Source organism: Halichoerus grypus, chromosome 11, assembly GCF_964656455.1.
Source record: "Halichoerus grypus chromosome 11, mHalGry1.hap1.1, whole genome shotgun sequence".
Lineage (NCBI taxonomy): Eukaryota > Metazoa > Chordata > Mammalia > Carnivora > Phocidae > Halichoerus > Halichoerus grypus.
In genome coordinates this window covers 92,600,240-92,621,190 of record NC_135722.1, presented here as the reverse complement: position 1 = coordinate 92,621,190, position 20,951 = coordinate 92,600,240, and the positions used below count along the sequence as shown (strand labels likewise).

Genomic DNA, 20,951 nt, shown 5'->3' with positions numbered 1-20,951 from the left:
AATATGCATTTAAGTTTCCCTCCATTTTTTTTTTTTTTAGTGGCTTGAGAGCTAGTTTGTTTTTAGCCTTGATCTATGTGGGGCTTGATCCCAGGACCCTGAGATCATGACCTGAGCTGAAATCAAAAGTCAGACACTCAACTGACTGAGCCACCCAGGTGCACCACATACAGGTGTTTTCATAGTCACTCTTGTGACTGCTGCCTAAACAGAATGCAATGTGTTTGCCTAAATAAGTAAAATGACACACTGCATTTTTTGTATACACTCCTAAAGTCAGGTGATGACTCTGAGTTCAGTTCTACATCAGGAGGGTATATACATGTATGTCTGCACATGAAGAGACTATATAAGTACTAATAGTATTAGAATAACTTGATATTTTATTTATTGGTTGTATATAGTATTCTTTTGACATGTTATTTCAAGTTCTTCTCTTTTACATTGTGTGGTTATATGATGGTCAATTCTTTTCAAGATCTCTACTCAGAATGGCTAAAAAACCTGGGGCACCTGGGTAGCTCAGTCGGTTAGGTGTCTGCCTTCGGCTCAGGTCCTGATCCCAGGGTCCCGCATGGGGCTCCCTGTGCAGGGAGCCTGCTTCTCTGATTCTCCCGCCCCTCCCCCTGCTCATGCTTTCTCTTGCTGTCTCTCTCTCAAATAAATAAAATCTTTAAAAAAAAACAAAAAACAAAAATAGGTTAAGGGTGAAAATATATTAATTACTAAAATTTTTATAACTAGAAAGAGCTTATACATTATCAATTTCAACATTATCATCTTTTTAAAAAGGGGGCTTACTTTCTGCCAAATGCTAAAAGTAAGAAAACATATTAATGAAGGAATCCCTAGTTAGCTTTAAATATTTTTTTTTTTAAGATTTTATTTATTTATTTGAGACAGAATGAGAGAGAGAGAGAGAGCACATGAGAGGGGGGAGGGTCAGAGGGAGAAGCAGGCTTCCTGCCGAGCAGGGAGCCCGATGTGGGACTCGATCCAGGGACTCCAGGATCATGACCTGAGCCGAAGGCAGTCGCTTAACCAACTGAGCCACCCAGGCGCCCCTCCCTAGTTAGCTTTAAACAATATCCTTGGGGTGGGCCAGCAGTCCAGGATGATAAAGGATTTTTTTTTAATAAAAGATTTTAAAGTTCAAAAAGAAATACATACCTCTGAAATGTATCACACATGCGCACACTCACACACGCACAACTACTTTTTAGTACATTTCAAGAATGAAGCAAATAGTCATATGTGGTTGTACCACCTTGTAATTAATTTGTCAAGTTAACATTTCTTAAGTGGAGCAGAGGATACCAGATGGTGGGCTGCAGTTCAATAGGCCACAAGAGGAATTACAACAGAGTTTATTACTCACTGGTCCTGGAGGAGTACCTGGCATGCCTGGGTGGGGGGAGGGGGCAGCCTTGGAGGGAGAGTACAGAGAGAGAAGCAGGGCCTGGGGCACATGTCTTCATTAGAGTCTATGGCTGGAGGGCTTTGGGGTTCCTGGGCCACCAAGGCCAGGTAGTCAATTGCAACCAAAAGAGTGAGTTTTGGTAAGTTACACTGGGGCACCCATCAAGGGAAGGTACTGGCAGGCGGGAAAGATGGTTGAGCACAAGGGCTGTCGGGGAGGTCATGTCAGAAAGTTACATGTGTTTGTGACTCTGCCGGCTGCTATCTGGGGCATGTGCTTGCATGAGGGGACTAACAATGGTTTAAAGTCACAGCAGCCTCCTCAGCCAAATGGGGGGCAAGGCAGCAATACCACAGAGTAGCTTAGCTAAACTCTTGACCACTGATAATAAATAATTTAGTATATTCCACTGCAGCCTTTGAGAATCTTGTGATGTAATTGAGACATATGTTCGTAGTTGTTGTTACTGAACACTTTATTACAACTGAGTCAGGAGGAAGGAATATGTGAGAATTAGCAGGCAAGAGGAAGGATCACTGAATTCATCACATACAACAGTGATTCTCTGGTTGGGATGCCCTTTGTCCATAGTTGGAAGAATATAGTTTATCTAGCAAGTGGATGTTGTTTGAAATTTCTACAGGTTATTTTGATCTGTTTCCCTTTTGATCCCCCATATCGAAAAAGAGTAGTTTAAAATACCTAGTCATAGTTGAGTATGGGAAAAGGAAGAGACTTTTCAGGTGTCCCCAAATTTGGGACAAGTAACTAACTAGAATCAATGTAGAAACTGATACTATCCTGTATTATCCTGTATTATAACAGTGTTGATCATAAGAATAATAATCAACATTCAAAGTAAAGCAGTATATTTATGTTATTTTTCAGAGTTTATGAAGTCTTTTTATACTTCCAATTTCAAGCCTGGCCCAACCTGGGGCCAGTATAGATGGGTACCAAAATTATGCTTAAATTCTCTTATTTGTTCAGGATATTCTTTTTTGTGTTAGTGATACCAGATTGGAGCTTTTGAGTAATATGGGAACTCATGAAAAACAGGAAAACAGCACACAGGGACAATATTCATCTTTACCTAACAATGACTTAAATAAAAACAAACATAGCTAATTTAAAATATGTGTTTCCCAGATATTTTGCTGCTTTTCACTAGTCTCTTCATATTCTGGGATTTGTAAATTCTTCTGACTGTAAGTGATGACAGCTAGAAAGAGTTTAGGATTGAGTATTGGCTTTAAAAAATCCTGTTGTGCTCTGTTCGTTATTTTTTCTTTCTTGGATCATTACCACTAGCAATGTAATGCTGGCAAGCAGAGTAATGGCACCTAAAGATATTCATGTCCTAATCCCCAGAATCTGTGATTATGTTACTTTACTTGGCAGAAGGGACTTTGCAAATGTAATTCAGGAAAAAGACCTTGAGTCCTTGATATTATCCTGGATATTAGGGTAGGCCCAATCCAATCAAATGCATCCTTAAAAGTGGAGAAATTTGGGGTGCCTGGGTGGCTCAGTCGTTAAGCGTCTGTCTTCTGCTCAGGTCATGATCCCAGGGTCCTGGGATCGAGCCCCGCATCGGGCTCCCTGCTCTGCGGGAAGCCTGCTTCTCCCTCTCCCATTCCCCCTGCTTGTGTTCCCTCTCTGGGTGTGTCTCTCTCTGTCAAATAAATAAATAAAATCTTAAAAAAAAAAAAGGTGGAGAACTTTGTCAGCCAAGTCAGAGAGGAGGTGGAAGGAGGAGAGATTTGAAATTTGTGAGGTACTTGCCCCACTATTGTTGGCTTTGAAGGTGGAGGAAGGGGGGCCATGAGCCAAGAACTGAAGTACCTTCTAGAAATGGAAATGGCCCTTGGTTGATAGCCAGCAAGAAAACAGGACCTTGGTCCCACATCTTCAAGGACGGGAATTCTGTCAACTCAGATGAGTAGGAAATGGATTTTGCTCTAGAGCCCCTAGAAAGGAATGCAGCCTGCTGAATTTGGCCTGGAGAGACCTGTATTGGACGTGTGACCTACAGACTGGTCAGATGATAAGTTTGAGTAGTTTTAAGCTGCTAAATTTGTTATGCAAGCAATAGGAAGCCAATACTGTAACTTCCCAAATCTTATCTTATTTAGCGTCTGATAATGAGTGCAGAGCAGTTCATTATATGACTGCTTCATTCCTGGTGATACTGTTCTACCTTCTTTGGATCTTTAAACATTTGTTCACTACAATATCTTATGATGGACTATGTTCTTTTATAATATTCTGAGTCCATTCTTTTTTTTTTTTTTTTTTTTAAGATTTTATTTATTTATTTGACAGAGAGACACGAGAGAGGGAACACAAGCAGTGGGAGTGGGAGAGGGAGAAGCAGGCTTCCCGCGGAGCAGGGAACCCGATGCGGGGCTCGATCCCAGGGCCCTGGGATCATGACCTGAGCCGAAGGCAGCCGCTTAACGACTGAGCCACCCAGGCGCCCCTCTGAGTCCATTCTTAAGGTAGCACTTTCTCTATCTGATTTTCCATGAGAGATTCCATGCCAATTTAGGGTCTCAGTCATTGTTCGTGTAGCTAGAAGGTTAATGACCACACTAGTCACAACTTTTTTCATCTTAAGGATGCCTATTATCTTGTTCCTATTTTTACACTGTCTTTAAGATTCCTTGTCGCATAGCATGGGTTCAGTGGTGGTAAGGACAGAGGGCAAATTAGCCCCTTGCCAATCTTCCTCTAACAAAGAAATGAATCAGGAGATGATATCTCACTTCAATTGGACCAATCAGATCCTCCTTCCAGGAATTAGGATTTTGAGCTCAGGTGATTTAAAATAAATATTCTTATAAACTCCATGTATATCAACATTTAAGTTCATATTTAAGTAAACTGTACAAACCCTGGGATATGTTACTGCTCTTCCTTGTTTTTGTTGTTATTATTATTACTATTATTTTCTAGGGTATTCAGCTGTCAAGGATGAAGCCAATCATCTTGCATCATCTTAATACCTAGAAAAAGCATGAACTTACAATTATCTGTGGTTGTATTTCTTAGGCCATAAGGTTAAGACTATAATAAGAAAAAGAAAAAAGGAAAAAGAGTGTAAAATGTAAAATATTTCCTACTTTTAACAATGAGAAAATGAAAGTTCAGATAATGTAAGTGTCGTGTGATAAAAAAGAAATAGGGCCATGCTTAAAATTCAGGTCTTCTGACTTCAGTTAAGTATTTTACATTAATTCATGATATTCTGTATGTGAAAGAGTGCAACAATAGGGTTTAAAACGTATTATTTTCTAGAGGGGAGGGGGTGGGAGGATGGATTAGCCTGGTGATGGGTATTAAGGAGGGCATGTACTGCATGGAGCACTGGGTGTTATACACAAACAATGAATCATGGAACACTACATCAAAAACTAATGATGTAATTGTATGGTGATTAACATAACAATAAAAAATTTAAAAAAATAAAACGTATTATTTTTTCTATGCTTGAATTGCCTACTCTGGACCTTGACTGTAATACCTTGTATCTGATGTGGCATGAAGCCTTTTTATATATTCCCACAAATCTTTGACTTTATGGTCTTCAAGTATACTTTTCTCCACATGGAGTCCAAGGGTTGAACATAGTCATGATTAGCAACAAACTTTCAAGTTCTCCTGTGCAATAAGGTTCAAGTTCTCTTGTGCCATAAGGACATAATTTTGTGGATTGCTTCTCTCAAAACTTCTTTTACCTTTTCATTCCTTAGGCTATAAATGAAGGGGTTCAGAAGAGGGGTCACCACTATGGTCATGACAGCCGTCACTTTATCAAACTCCAGCGAGTGGCTCTGGTTGGGCCTCACGTACATGAAGATGTTGCTCCCGTAGGCAATGGACACAACCGTGATGTGAGAAGCACAGGTGGAGAAGGCCTTCTGACGACCTTGGGCTGAGGGGATGCGCAGGATGGTAGAAATGATGTAAGTGTAGGACACAATGGTGAATACCAGGGAAGTCAGAAGGACAAGGGAGGATAAGAGGAAGCTTATCATCTCAATGAAATGAGTGTCTGTGCAGGCCGCTTGCAGCAAAGGGGCAATGTCACAGAAGAAATGGCTAATTTCTCTATAACAGTAAGGCAGTGTGGACACCACAATAGTTGGGCACAGCACTGAAAAGAAGGCCCCTACCCAGCAGCCCAGAACCAGCAGGAGGCAGACCCTGCTGTTCATGATGACGGTGTAGCGCAGGGGGTTACAGATGGCCACGTAGCGATCAAAGGACATCACCGCCAGGAGGATAAACTCCACTGTCCCCAAGAAAAAAAAGAAGTATATTTGGGTGATGCAACCAGCAAAAGATATGGTCTTCTTGTCCTCTAGGAGACAAGCTAACAGCTTTGGGGTAACTGAGGTAGTGTATGAAATGTCCAAAAATGACAAATTACTGAGGAAGAAGTACATTGGGGTTTGGAGGCGATTATCAGCCCAGATTAAGGAAATGATGACAGTATTTCCTGTTAGAGTTAGCGTATAGGTAAACAGGAGGACCACAAAGAGGGAGATCTGAAGCTTCTGGATAACAGGGAAGGCAGTCAGGGTAAATTCAGTCACTGTGGTCTGATTTTGCATATCCATCTCATGCAAAACCTAGTGGTCAGCACGTCTTTGAAAAAAAATTATAGAGATGAAAATTATCTAAAATAAGTTTTCATCTCTCAATGTCAGTGCTAAAGATGAAGTAGTAAAAGCTTTCGATGTAGAGTCAAGAGTGATTTCATGCTGATTTCACTCACTCTAATAAATGTAGGACCCTGGGTAAATTACATGACTTTTTCTAACCTTGGGATTCTCATATTTAAAATTTTTGGTTGAATGAAATTACCTCTGTGGTCCCATTAAGCTCTGGTCTTTACGATGGTTTTTCTCTTTGACCTGGTGCTCCTTCCCTTCTGTCTTGCATTCTTCCTGATCTCCTGTCTTCACAACAAAGTTCTGTGCCTGAGAAAAGAGAATACTTAACTGAGAATCCAGCCAGTCAAGTTGCAAAAGGAGAAAGGGAATGTTAATAAAAGTTGAGTTCTTTTTTAGCCGAATTATTTCAACCCTTCAGGTATTATCCCTATAAAAGAGCAGAAACCCTGAGACTGGCCAAGAGAGTCCAATGAAGGGGAATCTGACCTGCATTTGTCTTTCCTCACTGCTGTTATTGGGATTGCATGAGTGTCAGTGTGATATCTGGTATAATAATAATTGATCTCTCATAAGGCTGCATAGTTTGTTCTTACTTCTTATACTGATAAAGAGTTTTTGATGTCTATGCTGTTATGGAGCAAGCAGGTGCATGATGCACAGTTCATAATTTGCATAACCTATTTCATACATTTGAAAAACGTCTTTTGGAAAAATGATCGGTGTGTTTCTTCTTTGTTCTTTCCAATGACATGTGTAGGGCAAGATCCTAAAGAACAATAAAACTTTTCCCTCCCATTTCCCAACTGGGCATTTTTACAGGTTCTCTTAAATAGATCCCTTATACCTTATAGTCTTTTTTTCCCTTATACCGTATATTCTTTTCAGCAATTTGAACATCAGATTGCTAATAATAGTACAAAAAAGTGGATGAAGATGGATGGTGTTTGGAATGCTCCTCTTGGAATACTGCTCAACTTTGGTGAACATCTACTGCATGTTTGTATAATTCAGTTGAAGCCCTGTCCTTTGGTGTTTTATTTTGTGACTAATCTTTTAGTTTTATGTTCAAATGACCAATTTATGAACCTGAGCTAGGATCCCTCTAGGTTTGGAGCCCACTGAGTTCCTCCTGCAGGGAAGCCGTCCATTTTCCTCAGGTTCTCTCTCTGGGAAAAGTAACTCCTAGCAGCCTTTTTTGCCTTAAAGACTTTTTTTTTTTTCTGAACGGATTTCCATTTGAAAAGTTTGCTGGGACTCTTTCTGGCCCTTGTAGGTGTTCATTATTTGTATTTCCCATCCATTTATTCCAAAAATCAAGTGCTTTTAAGTTATCAAAGGACCTCAAAGGGGCTGATCTATTGAAATAGGATCTTGCACCTGTCGGTTTTCTTCCACCATCAATATTGTGATACTCACCCCTCCCCCCACTGCTCCTGCACCCAGGGAATAAACTTCCAGACTGATTACTACAGCACAGAAAGGCATAACCACATCTGGGTGGACACGTGTTAATGTTGCTGAGGTCTAATATAAAAACAGACTAGAGCATGGTATGTGGACAAGTGGAAATGCTTTGAAATTGCCTTTCATGTCCCCCTTCCCACCTTCCTCACTGACCACACTGGAGACTAGCAGGTGTTAAGGCAGACAAAGATGGATTCTCATCAGACAAAGGTGCCTATCATCTATTCCACTGTTCCTTCCATTTATCTAGCCAACTGTTTCCAACGTCCCTAAAGTCCTCCATTTTCCTTCTTGGGTATTTAGTCTTTGATGACCCTAATAGGAGCTTGATTCCCCTCTGGTGTTGTAAAAGTTAGACAGGTTGAGATCTGCAAAAGCACGGTGCCGTTTTTAAACAAGATTCTGGGATGGTCGAACACAAATGGAGTTGCTGTTTGCCAGTTGTCATGGGGTCATATATGAATGGAAAAAAATGGCATCGAGAGCTTTCTATTCTGCTATATTTGGGTCAAATAAACTCTGAGAAGAGCTAAAGATGTAGCGTTGCTCTCCTTGGGGAGTCTCTTAACTTCATGATAGTGGAGAACAAGCTGGCTTTGTGCTGGTCTTCTCTAGATGACCTCTGTGCCCTCCCGAGCCCATCCTGTCTAGAGGGAAAGGTTCTGGATTATGACATCTGTGTCTAAGAATTTAATTATGACCTTCATTTTGGGGGAAGATTGTTCTTTGTTACCATTTGTGGATCCTTGAAAAGTGGCATTAAATTGCCCATTGGCACAATTCAAGATTCCAGATTTACTCAGAAAAATGTGGACTAATGGAAAAATCATAGCAGATTTGGGATCAGAGAACCTGTAGTTTTGTTTTGTTTTTTTCATTTGGCCACTGTAGCTTTGGTTCTTTCATGAGACTCCTAAGCATCGTGTCTTAAGTGTTTTCTAAAATGAGGATAATGACAGTGACAGACTGAGGTCCTCAGCTAGGTCCTATGAATACAGTGATGTATGTATACTTGGTGTTTAGTGTATGTTTGTTAAGAATATCGGGATGGGGAAGGAGGAACAGAAAAGGACTGAGATGTGGTGGGGCTGGGGAATGGAGATAATTTGGGATCTTTGCTGCTGTAGGTAAAATGTGACAAAGTTTAATTGCAAGCCGAGTACATTAAAGACTTCCATTTGCATACTTACAGTAAAGCTATCATACTTTACAGCTGCCTTCACTATAACTTGGGGGAGAGCAGTAATTACACTTTAATTCATAAAATACACATGTAAACAAATTTAGTGAGACTCAGATATGGATAATTGCATAATAGAGTATACTTACATCATACTGATTGTAGCACCCTTGGTATTTTCTCTATTCGAGTATGCTAGGAAACTCAAACTAGGGTGTTTTTTCTTTTCCTACTGCATTCCCTCCATTATTCTTTCAATTCTGTGATTGCTTCAGTGTTGCATTTGGGTAAATCTCAGTCATAGTCTGAGACTTTTCCTTGTGTGGTAGCTAATCCCCTTTCAAAACCACGCCAAATGATTATCCAGTGTTTGCTTAAATAGTCCATCCTTCTTCCTCTGAATGAAAAATTGTTCTTTTTCATAACCTCTGTGGCTTTTTCTCAGTTCTTTTTCATATTTTCACAGAAAATTGAAGTCTCAACTTACACCTGGAATAAGTCCAAGTGTTACATTATCTCTTCATCTTTCATGTGACACATCCAGTGTATCTCAACCTGAGAATATTCCTCTGAGTTTCAAGTCCTGTGTATTCTGGAGCACATTTTTGTCAGGATGGGCAGAATGGCGAGGTTTGGTGGTGAATGGAGAAGTCACACACAGCTGGATCTAGAGCAGGTCCTCTGACTTCTATTCTGGATCTCTGGCAAAAGTGGTGGCCAAATGCTTCCCAAATCTCAGCTGGGTTTTTTTCTTTCTTAGCTTCAGGAATGTAACTTCCTGTTTATTCAGTGAATTTCGATTTCTTCCTTGGATCCATCAGATTGTCGGAAGAATTCATATTTGCATTCACTGAAGCATTTCTCTAAACTGTCACCATTCCTTAGGTCACCCCTGCTCATTCATCAGGTATCCTGTGACTTGATTTTACATATCACCACCTTTATTTACTCTCTCCAGAAAATAACATTACCCTGCCTCTACCTAGGTAGAGTAGTAGAGTAGTAGAGTAAGCACTCTACTAGGGTGCTTACAATGGGATGAACCTGATAATTAATGAGATTTTGTGTTCACCTTCAGAGATTTGGTTTACAATGGCACCTGGGACTATGGCATAAAAGAAGGGTAATGATTATTATTGCCATCACAGAACATCAGAATGGAAGTAACTAATCACAGTTATAAAGTTAGGGTCTCCTGGGACATTCTCTTGGTTGTTTATTTTATTTATTTAAAGAGAAACTTAGAGAGCTGCTTTAAAGCCTCAGGGAACTAGAAACTTGGAGAACTTAAAACATGTTTTTTTCTGAAATGATCATCATGTATTGAAATAAGCTTTAAGTTGCTTTCCAAAAAAAAGATTCTTTACATAGATTTATATGTGTACACACATAATTTAAATCCATTTTATTGATGTACGATGTACACATAATGGACAATTTAAGGGCACAGTTGGTTGAGTTTGACACTTGTGTCCCTTCATGCAGCCACCAGCACCACTATGATGGTTTAGGGCATTTCCATTATCTTAGAAACTGTTGTGCCTTTTGCAGGAAATGCTCCCCCGCCTCCCTCAGTCCCTGAGAACCACTGATGTGTTTTCTGTCAGGGTAATTTGCATTTTCTAGAATTTTATATAAATGTAGTCTTACTTCATATAGTCTTTTGTGTTTGTTTTCTTTCACTTAATCAGATACTTTGAGATTAATCCAAGTGTTTCAGGTATCAGTTATCTCTTCCTTCGTATTATGGTAGATTATCTATTATGTAGATTACAGATCACAGTATTTTATTCACCAGATGATAAACACTTGAGTTGTTTTCAGTATTTGGCTATTATGAATAAAGTTCTTATGATCAGTTGAGTTCATGTTTTTATGTGGATATTTGTTTTCATTTCTCTTGGATACATTCCTAGAAGTAGAATTACTATGTTTTTATGGTAAGTATATGTTTAACTATATAAGAACTGTATGACATTTTCCAAATTTATTTTCAGTTCCTTTTCATCTTATTAATTGTTTTTGGCCTTTTGTAGTTCCCTTATGTCTTTCTTCCTCCCTTGCTGTCTTACTTTGTGAATTGATGATTTTCTATAACTGTGTACTTTGATTCCCTTCTCTTTGTCTTTTGGATATCTACTGTTGGTTTTTGCTTTGTGGTTACCATGAAGCATCCATAAAATATCTTATAGTTAGATCAGTCTATTTTATGCTGGGTACATCTTAACTTTGATCACATACAGAAACTCTTTCCTTTTATTCCTGCCCCTCTCCCCATTTTATGGTTTTGATGTCACAATGTACAGTTGATCCTTGAACAACATAGGAGTTAGGGGCACTGACCTGGACAGTTGAAAATTCATGCAAAACTTTTGATTCTCCCAAAACTTACCTACTCTTAGGCTACTGTTGACCAGAAGCCTTACCAATAAAAGAAAGAATTAATTAACAGACATTTTGCTTATGTATTATATACTGTATTCTTACAATAAAGTAAGCTAGATGAAAGCAAATGTTATTAAGAAAATATTAAGAGAAAATACATTTACAGTACTGTATTTATGGAAAACCATGTGTAAATGGACCTGTGTAGATCAAACTCATGTTGTCCAAGGATCAGCACTATATCCTTTTTTATTGTGTATCCATTAACAAATTATTGTAGCTATAGTTAGTTTTTTATTTTTAAAGATTTTATTTATTTATTTTAGAGGGTGAGAGAGCACATTGGAGCTTGTGAGTGGTGGTAGGGGCAGAGGGAGAGGGAGAGAATCTGAAGCAGACTCTGCACCAAGCATGGAGTGGGACCGGATCCCACGACCCCAATATCATGACCTGAGCCGAAACCAACTGAGCACCCAGGCTCCCCATTATAGTTAGTTTTAATATATGTATTTTAACTTTTATACTAAGGTTCAGTGATTAACAAACCACCATATTTTAGTAATATTGCTTACGTTTTCCTCCTGAACATGTCAAACTCATTCCCTTCTAAGGTCTTTGGCTTTAGCCTCACTGTGGATATCCTGAATTGCTCTCTCCTGATCTTTCCATGGCTGACTTGTTATTAAATTTCAACATAAATGTCACTATCTCAGAGGTGTTTTCTCTAACCATTCAATCTCAAGTATTCATCAGTCACTTTCAGTCAGTTCACTCTGTGTAGCTTTAATCACCACTTGATATTTTCTAATTTATTTATTTAAGACCTCCCTCTAGCTACTAGAACGTAAGCTCATTGAGAACAGACTGTTTCTTGTGTTCCTTGCTGAGTCCCCCCAGTGTCTGGGAGAATGCCTGGCACATTTAGGTGCTAAATAAATATTTATTGACCGGATGATTAAATACATGTTCATTAAATGTAGCTAACTGATACTCAGAACTAGTGATACTGCAACACATTAGAGGAAGTACTGCTTTCACAGAATTTGCAGGTGGACGATGAGAAAATTCAAGGACTATTGTGGGATTGATAGTGGGAGGAAACTTATGGGAGTATTAGACAAGAATGCTGTCACAGGGAGGTAACAACTCTTGAAGGATAAGGAATATGTTTTTGGGCAGATTAGTGGTAGCAGTGTTGGGGGGAAACACTTATGTCAAAATAAACAGAATTTTATAAAAGACTTTGAAGAGGGGGCGCCTGGGTGGCTCAATCGGTTAAATATCTGCCTTCAGTCAGGTCCTGATTCCAGGGTCCTGGGACTGAGCCTCATGGGATTGAGCAGGGGAGCCTGCTTCTCCCTCTTCCTCCGCCCCTCAACCCCACTCATGCTCTCTCCTGCTCTCTCAAATAAATAAATAAAATCTTAAAAGAAAAAAAAAAAAAGACTTTGAAGGGCATGGAGCACCTGGGGACTTCAAGTTATTTGGTAAGGTAGGCACTTGGGAGGAGGAGCAATTGATGAGGCGGACACAGGTGCGGGGTAGGTATGATGATCTTATATGACATATTATGAGAGGTCTTTCAGAACCATTGAGAAAATGGTATTTGCTCATCTTTGGTTTTTAGAAAGTTACTCTGGCAAACATATGGAGGGTTAATTAGATGGAGATAAGCCTAGAGATAGGGAGATTGGTTAACAGGTCTTTCCAATAACCCCATGATGTATAATAAAGGCCTTGATTTTTGAAACGTAATAATGATGAAGAGGAGAAAACAGATTTGAAGGATAGGAAGCAGAATAAAGGGCCTGACCAATCATTATGGGCACTGAGGAGGAAGTCTATGATTTATTCCAGTTTCTTTTTTTTTTTAAAGCAGTTTTTTTTTTTTTTTTTTATTTGAGAGAGAGAGAGCACAAGAGGGGGTAGGGTGAGAGGGAGAAGCAGACTCCCCGCCGAGCAGGGAGCCCAATGTGGCACTCGATCCCAGGACTCCGGGATCATGACCTGAGCCGAAGGCAGTCGCTTAACCAACTGAGCCACCCAGGCGCCCCTTTATTCCAGTTTCTGACATAGATGGCCAGATAGCTTTTGGTGTCTTTTAAAATTATTCAGAAATTCTTGGTTAAACACACAATGTGTCACGTTCTTCAGCTTCTCTCTTGATGTGCTTCTTTGCACATGGAACCAAAATACGTCAGATTGGGTTTCATAAATAATCACAAATAATAAATTCTTTCAAAAGTTTATAGAATTGTCACTTGAGGTGAGGTGGGACCCTGAATCATGATAATGATCTTTTGAAGATGAGTGAGATTATGATTTTTTTATGAATTTCACTTCTGCCCCAAAGCTATGATTTATTTACATTGGGTATGGGACCTAGAGTCCCAGATTAATTACTGTATTCTTTAGTTACTATGACCATTTAGGAATGCTACTGCTAAATTGCTACAGGTGGAAGTAGTCTGAAAATAGTAAATGTTGCAATCAACTCACTTTGGCTCAATACATTTCCCTGGATTAATTTGCAAACTTTGAATTTAAGGAAAAAGAAATTCCATAGGGCATATCCTGCTAATAAAGCAGGATAAACAATTGGGTTGTTTAAAAGGAGGAAATTTTAGATGTTTATTCCTACTCCTAAAATGGATATTAAATTTAAGATTATCAATTATGAGAGTTTAAAACAGATTGAATAAAATATTTCATATTTATATACCAAGTATGGGAGTCACTTCTTAGGTAGATACCCATGAATCAGTATGGAAATGAATTTAACCTCTTCAAAAAAGTGCCCAACCAAATGTTTTTAAATTAACATTTATGCATCCTGAGCACAGAAAATGTAGGAAATGTAGAAAAGTAGAGTGTTAAAAAAATATCACCTAATGGCAAAAATGGGTGGAGGGGAGTGGCTGGTACAGGCTTCCAGTTATGGAATGAATAAGTCAAGGACATGAAAGGTACAGCATAGGGAACATAGTTATATGGTGTAATAGCGTGGTATGGTGACAGATGGTAGCTACCCTTGTGGTGAGCAGAGCATAATGTGTAAACTTGAATCACTATGTTGTACACCTGAAACTAATATGACACTGTGTATCAACTGTACTTCATTTTTTAAAAAAGATTTTATTTATTTATTTGAGAGAGAGAGAGAGCACAAGTGGGCGGAGGGGCAGAGAGAGAGGGAGAAACAGATTCCCCGCTGAGCAGGGAGCCCGATGCAGGGCTCGATCCCAGGACTCTGGGACTATGACCTGAGCCGAAGGCAGATGCTTAACCAACTGAGCCACCCAGGCGTCTCTCAACTGTACTTCAATTAAACCAAAAGTCACCTAAAATATCAGTCAGATTAACCAGACTTAACCATTTGGAATATTTCCTTTCAGCCTTTGAGAGATTGTAAAGTGTAAAATAATTATGAATAAATTAAGAACTTTTGAAAATCCCTTTTCTAACTATTTACATATTTACTCTTACAGGCTTTCCTTTGTAAGCCTTTCACTTCTCATGTGAACATCATTTCCCCTCCTCCAGACCTCTGCTGTGTAAGCTGAATGGAATGTAGCTCTTCTTTTTTTTTTCTCTTTTTGTTTTTTATTATGTTATGTTAATCACCATACATTACATCATTAGTTTTTGATGTAGTGTTCCATGATTCATTGTTTGCGTATAACACCCAGTGCTCCATGCAGAACGTGCCCTCCTCAATACCCATCACCAAGCTAACCCATCCCCCCACCCCCTCCCCTCTAGAACCCTCAGTTTGTTTCTCAGAGTCCATAGTCTCTCACGGTTCGTCTCCCCCTCCGATTTCCCCCTCTTCATTTTTCCCTTCCTGCTATTTTTTTTTTTTTTTAACATATAATGTATTATTTGTTTTGGAGGTACAGGTCTGTGATTCAACAGTCTTACACAATGTAGGTCTTCTTAAAGCAAATATGACCATCCTGGACATTTAAATACTTGACTGAAATCAGTTACTGATTCTTGGATCCAATCTTTACCAGGATGTCAAGCACATATGCATAAATAGAAACTATATAAATAATTTCAACTTAGCCTTTTAGTGTATGGGATATAAGCTTGTGTTTAAAGAACTGTTTTCCAAGAGATTTGGGCTGGTTGTCTGACAGGCTGCTCTCTCATAAACCAATGATAGTGGCAAACAGTGGAGAGAAAAAACAAAATGAAAAAGACATTCCGAAAGTAGTAACTGATTTTGTAACTGGCAAGTTTAGGTAACAAAATTTTCTTTTATTATTATTATTATTAATTATGCATTTATTGAGAGAATAATGCTGTTAAAATTTGACTGCAAAGTGTAGTCAAATATATATCAGTGTTAATTTCCTATTCATTTTATTGAATTATGCATAATTATCTTTAATCACTTTTCTTTCTTTTTTTAAGATTTCAAGTTTTTATTTAAATTCTAGTTAGTTAACATACAGTGTAATATTAGTTTCAGGAGTGGAATTTAGTGATTCATTACTTACATAAAATACCCAGTGCTCATCACAAAGTGCCTTCCTTAATCCTCATCACCCATTTAATTCATGCCCTGCCCACCTCCCCTCCAGTAACCCTCAGTTTGTTCCCGATAGTTAAGAGTCTCTCTTAAGGTTTGCCTCCCTCCCTCTCTTTTTTCTTCTTTCCCATATGTCCATCTGTTTTGTTTCTTAAATTCCACGTATGAGTGAAATCATGTGGTATTTGTCTTTCTCTGACTTATTTTGCTTAGCACAATACACTAGCTCCATCCATGTCTTTGCAAATGGCAAGATTTCATTCTTTTTTATGGCTACATAATATTCTATGGTATATATATATATTCTATGGTATATATATATATTCTATGGTATATATATATATATGGTAAATACCACATCTTTTTTTTTTTTTAAAGATTTTATTTATTTATTTGACAGCGAGAGACACAGCGAGAGAGGGAACACAAGCAGGGGGAGTGGGAGAGGGAGAAGCAGGCTTCCTGCAGAGCAAGGAGCCCGATGCGGGGCTCGATCCCAGGACCCTGGGATCATGACCTGAGCCGAAGGCAGATGCTTAACAACTGAGCCACCCAGGCGCCCCAATACCACATCTTTTTTATCCATTCACCTGTCGACGGACATCTGGGCTCTTTCCATAATTTGGCTACTGTGGACATTGCTGCTATAAACATCAGGGTGCATGTGCCCCTTTGCATCTGTATTTTTGAATCCTTTGGGTAAATACCTAGTAGTGCAATTGCTGGGTCATAGGGTAGTTCTATTTTTAACTTTTTGAGGAACCTCCATACTGTTTTCCAGAGTGGCTGCACCAGTTTGCATTCCCACCAACAGTGTAGGAGGGTTCCCATTTCTCCGCATCCTCACCAACATCTGTTGTTTCCTGTGTTGTTAATTTTAGCCATTCAACAGATTTCTGTACACTGATTTTGTATCCTGCACCTTTATTGAACTTGTACCACTTCTAGCGATTTTTTGGTCAGAGTCTTTTGGGTTTTATACATAGAGTATCATGTTGTCTGCAAATAGTGAAAGTTTGACTTCTTCCTTACCTATTTGGATGGCTTTTACTTTTTTTGTTGTCTGATTGCTGAGGCTAGGACTTCCAGTGCTATGTTAAATAACAATGGTGAGAGTGGACATCCCTGTCTTTTTTTTTTTTTTAAAGATTTTATTTATTTATTTGACATAGAGAGAGACAGCGAGAGAGGGAACACAAGCAGGGGGGGTGGGGGAGGGAGAAGCAGGTTTCCCGCAGAGCAGGGAGCCCGATGTGGGGCTCGATCCCAGGACCCTGGGATAATGACCTGAGCTGAAGGCAGATGCATAACAACTGAGCCACCCAGGTGCCCCTGGACATCCCTGTCTTGTTCCTGACTGCAGAGGAAAAGCTCTCAGTTTTTCCCCATTGAGGATGATGTTAGCTGTGGGTCTTTCGAATATGGTCTTTATGATGTTGAGGTATGCTCCCTCTATCCCTACTTCGTTGAGGGTTTTTATCAGGAATGGCTGCTATGCTTTGTCAAATGTTTTTTCTGCATCTATTGAGAGGATCATGTGGTTCTTATCTTTTATTCATGTGGTGTGTCACATTGATTGATTTGTGAATACTGAACCACCCCTGCAGCCCAGGAATAAATCCCACCTGATGGTGGTGAATAGTTCTTTTAATGTACTGTTGGATTCAATTTGCTAGTATCCTGTTGAGAATTTTTGCATCCATGTTCATCAGGAATATTGGTCTGTAATTCTCCTATTTAGTGGGGTCTTTGTCTGGTTTTGGAGTCAAAGTAATGCTGGTCTAGTAGAATGAGTTTGGAAGTTTTCCTTCCATTTCTATTTTTTTTGAACAGTTTGAGAATAGGTATTAACTCTTTTTTAAATGTTTGGTAGAATTCCCCTGGGAAGCCATTTTGCCCTGGGTTTTTGTTTGTTGGGAGATTTTTTATTACTGATTCAATTCCTTTGCTGATTATCAGTCTATTCAAATTTTCTATTTCTTCCTGTTTCAGTTTTGGTAGTTTATATGTTTCTAGGAATTTATCTATTTTTTCCAGATTGCTGTTTGTTGGCATGTAATTTTTCATAACATTCTCTTATTGTTTCATTTCTGTGGTGTTGGTTGTAATCTCTCTTCTCTTATTCATGATTTTACTTATATGGGTCCTTTCTCTTTTCTTTTTGGTAAGTCTGGCTAGGAGTTTTTCAATTTTATTAATCCTTTCAAAGAACAAGCTCCTAGTTTCATTAATCTGTTCTACTCTTTTTTGTTTGTTTGTTTCTATCTCATTTGTTTCTGCGCTAATCTTTATTATTTCCCTTCCGCTGGCTTTAGGCTTCATTTGCTGTTCCTTTTCTAGCTCCTTTAGATGTAAGATTAGGTTGAGTATTTGAGATTTTTCTTGCTTCTTGAGGTAGTCCTGTACTGCTATATACTTCCCTCTTATGATCATCTTTGCTGTGTCCCACAGGTTTTGGACTGTCCTGTTTTCATTTTCACTTGCTTCCATGTATTTTTTTTTATTTTTTCTTTAATTGCCTGGTTGACCCAGTCATTCTTTGGTAGATTGTTCTTTAACCTCCATGTATTTGTGCTCTTTCCAAATTTTTTCTTGTGGTTGATTTCACGTTTCATAGTGTTGTAGTTGGAAAATAGGCATTGTATGATCTCAGCCTTTTTGTACTTGTTGAGGCCTGATTTGTGACCCAGTATGTGATCTATTCTGGGGAATGTTCCATGTGCACTCAAAAAAGAATGTGTATTTTGCTTCTTTAGGATGAAATGTTCTGAATATATCTGTTAAGTCCATCTGGTCCAGTGTGTCATTCAAAGCCATTTTTTCCTTGTTGATTTTCTGCTTAGATGATCTATTGATATAAGTTGGGGGTTAAAGTCCCCTACTATTATTGTATTATTATCAATGAGTTCTTTATGTTTGTTATTAATTGTTTTATATATTTAGGTGCTCCCAAGTTGGGGGTATAAATATTTACAATTGTTAGATCATCTTGTTGGATAGACCCCTTAATTATGATGTAGTGCCCTTCTCCATTTCTTATTACAGTCTTTGGTTTAAAATCTAGTTTGTCTGGTATAAGTATGGCTACTCTGGTTTTCTTTTGACATCCATTAGCATGATAGATGGTTCTCCATCCCTTCACTTTCAACCTACAAGTGTCTTTAGGTCCAAAATGAATCTCTTGTAGGCAGCATATAGATGGTCTTGTTTTTTTTTTTTTTATCCTTTCTAATACCCTATGTCTTTCAATTGGAGCATTTAGTCCATTTATATTCAAAGTGATTATTGATAAATATGAATTTAGTGCCATTGTATTATACCTGTAAAGTAGTTGTTTCTGGAGATTTTCTCTGTTCTTTTCTAGTCTTTGTTGCTTTTGGTCTTTCTTCCCCACTCAAATAGTCCCCTTTAATATTTTCTGCAGGGCTGGTTTAGTGGTCACGAACTCCTTTAGTTTTTGTTTGTCTGGGAAACTCTTTATCTCTCCTTCTATTCTGAATCGTAGCCTTGCTGGATAAAGTATTCTTGGCTGCATATTTTTCCCACTCAGCACATTGAATATATCATGCCAGTCCTTTCGGGCCTGCCAAGTTTCTGTGGATAGGTCTGCTGCTAAATTTATTTGTCTTTCCTTATAAGTTAGGGATTTTTTTTTCCCTTGTTGGTTTTAGGCTTTTTTTCCTTATCTCTGTACTTTGCAAATTTTACTACGATATGTCTTAGTGTTGGCTTGCTTTGGTTGATTTTGATGGGAGTTCTCTGTGCGTCCTGGCTGTGGATGTCTGTTTCCTTCTCCAGATTAGGGAAGTGTTCAGGGACTCCTGGGTCGCTCAGCCGGTTAAGCGTCTGCCTTCGGCTCAGGTCATGATCCCAGGGTCCTGGGATCGAGTCCCGCATTGGGTTCCTTGCTCAGCAGAGAGCCTGCTTCTCCCTCTGCCTGCCGCTCTCCCTGCTTGTGCTCTCTCTCTCTCTGACAAATAAATAAAATCTTTAAAAAAAACAACACAGATTAGGGAAGTGTTCAGCTATAATGTTCTCAAAGAAAACTTCTGCCTCTTTTTCTCTCTCTTCTTCTTCTGGGACTCCTATAATATGAATGTTATTATGCTTTATGGAGTCACAGAGTTCCCTAAGTCTACATTCATAATCCACTATTTTTCTTTCCCTCTTTTTTCAGCTTCATTATTTTTCATAATTTTATCTTCCATATCATTGATTCATTCCTCTACTTCTTCCATGCTTGTGGTCATTATATCCTGTCAGTTTTGCATCTCAGTTATAACATTTTTTATTTCTTCCTGACTAGTTTTTAAGGCTTTTATCTCTGCAGTAAGAGACTCCCTGGTGTCTTCTACGCTTTTCTCAAGCGCAGCTAGTATCCTCATGATTGTTGTTTTAAATTCTCGATCAGGCATATTACTTACATCTGTTTCGATTAGACCCCTGGCCATGACCTTTTCTTGTTCTTTCTTTTGGGATGAATTCCTTCATCTTGGAATTTTGACTAGGTCTCTGTCTTCTTCTTCTGCCTGTTATGTTCCCTGCTCCTGAGAGCAATGGCTTTAAGAAGAGGTAATATCCTGTCCAGGGCCTGGCACTTCAGGCAGTGTCTCTGATGTATGTTGTGTGCATTCTGCTGCTGTGTTTTGGCGGCTCTTTCCCTCAGGTTAGTCCTCTGCAGAGTTTCTCCTTGCCTGCAGTGGGGAATGTTTAGGCCTTGGCCAGAGTGTGCTGAGTGTTAACTAGGTGCGCTCTGGTCTGCTTGTTAAAAGAGGTCTGATCTTATCTTCACTAGAGCTGAAGCTTTGCAGCAGTCTATGGTCAGTAGGCTTGGTGTGTGTGTGTGTGTGGGGGGGGGCACACTTGCCCTCATACAGAAGCACCTGCACAGTGCAGGGGGGAGGGGCTCGGCGTAAGTGGCTTAGGTGTCCACTGTGGGACTGTGCTGCTCACTGAAGTTAGTCCACACTGATCGGCAAAGGGAGAAAAATGGTGCCAGCCCACTCTCTCGTCCCCAGAGAGGGGCGTTTGCACCCATGCTGTCCAGGAAGCCCTCACAGAAGAGTGAACAATCTCCCCTCTTGTGCCCCAGGTGTCCTGCAGATTGTTGCCTTCATCCCATCTGTGTCTGGCCCGTCTGCCCACCTGGCAGCTCAGTACCCCTGTATTTTATCTCAGGCATGCCAGTTGAGTTTCAAAACTCCAGATTTTAGGGAGCAGGTGTGGCATGGATCCACACTGCTCCTCTGGGGGAGGGTCTTGGCACGCTGGGTGTGATGCAGA

At 39.4% G+C, this 20,951-nt stretch overlaps 1 protein-coding gene across 1 annotated transcript; it reads right to left on the bottom strand.

The window, feature by feature from the left end:
• Positions 1-5,097: 5,097 nt before the first annotated feature.
• LOC118529030 (olfactory receptor 6M1-like) lies at positions 5,098-6,045 on the bottom strand. The gene has a single exon (XM_036081747.2). The coding sequence runs from the start codon at positions 6,043-6,045 to the stop codon at positions 5,098-5,100; it is 948 nt and encodes a 315-aa protein (XP_035937640.2).
• Between the last annotated feature and the right edge of the window lie 14,906 nt (positions 6,046-20,951).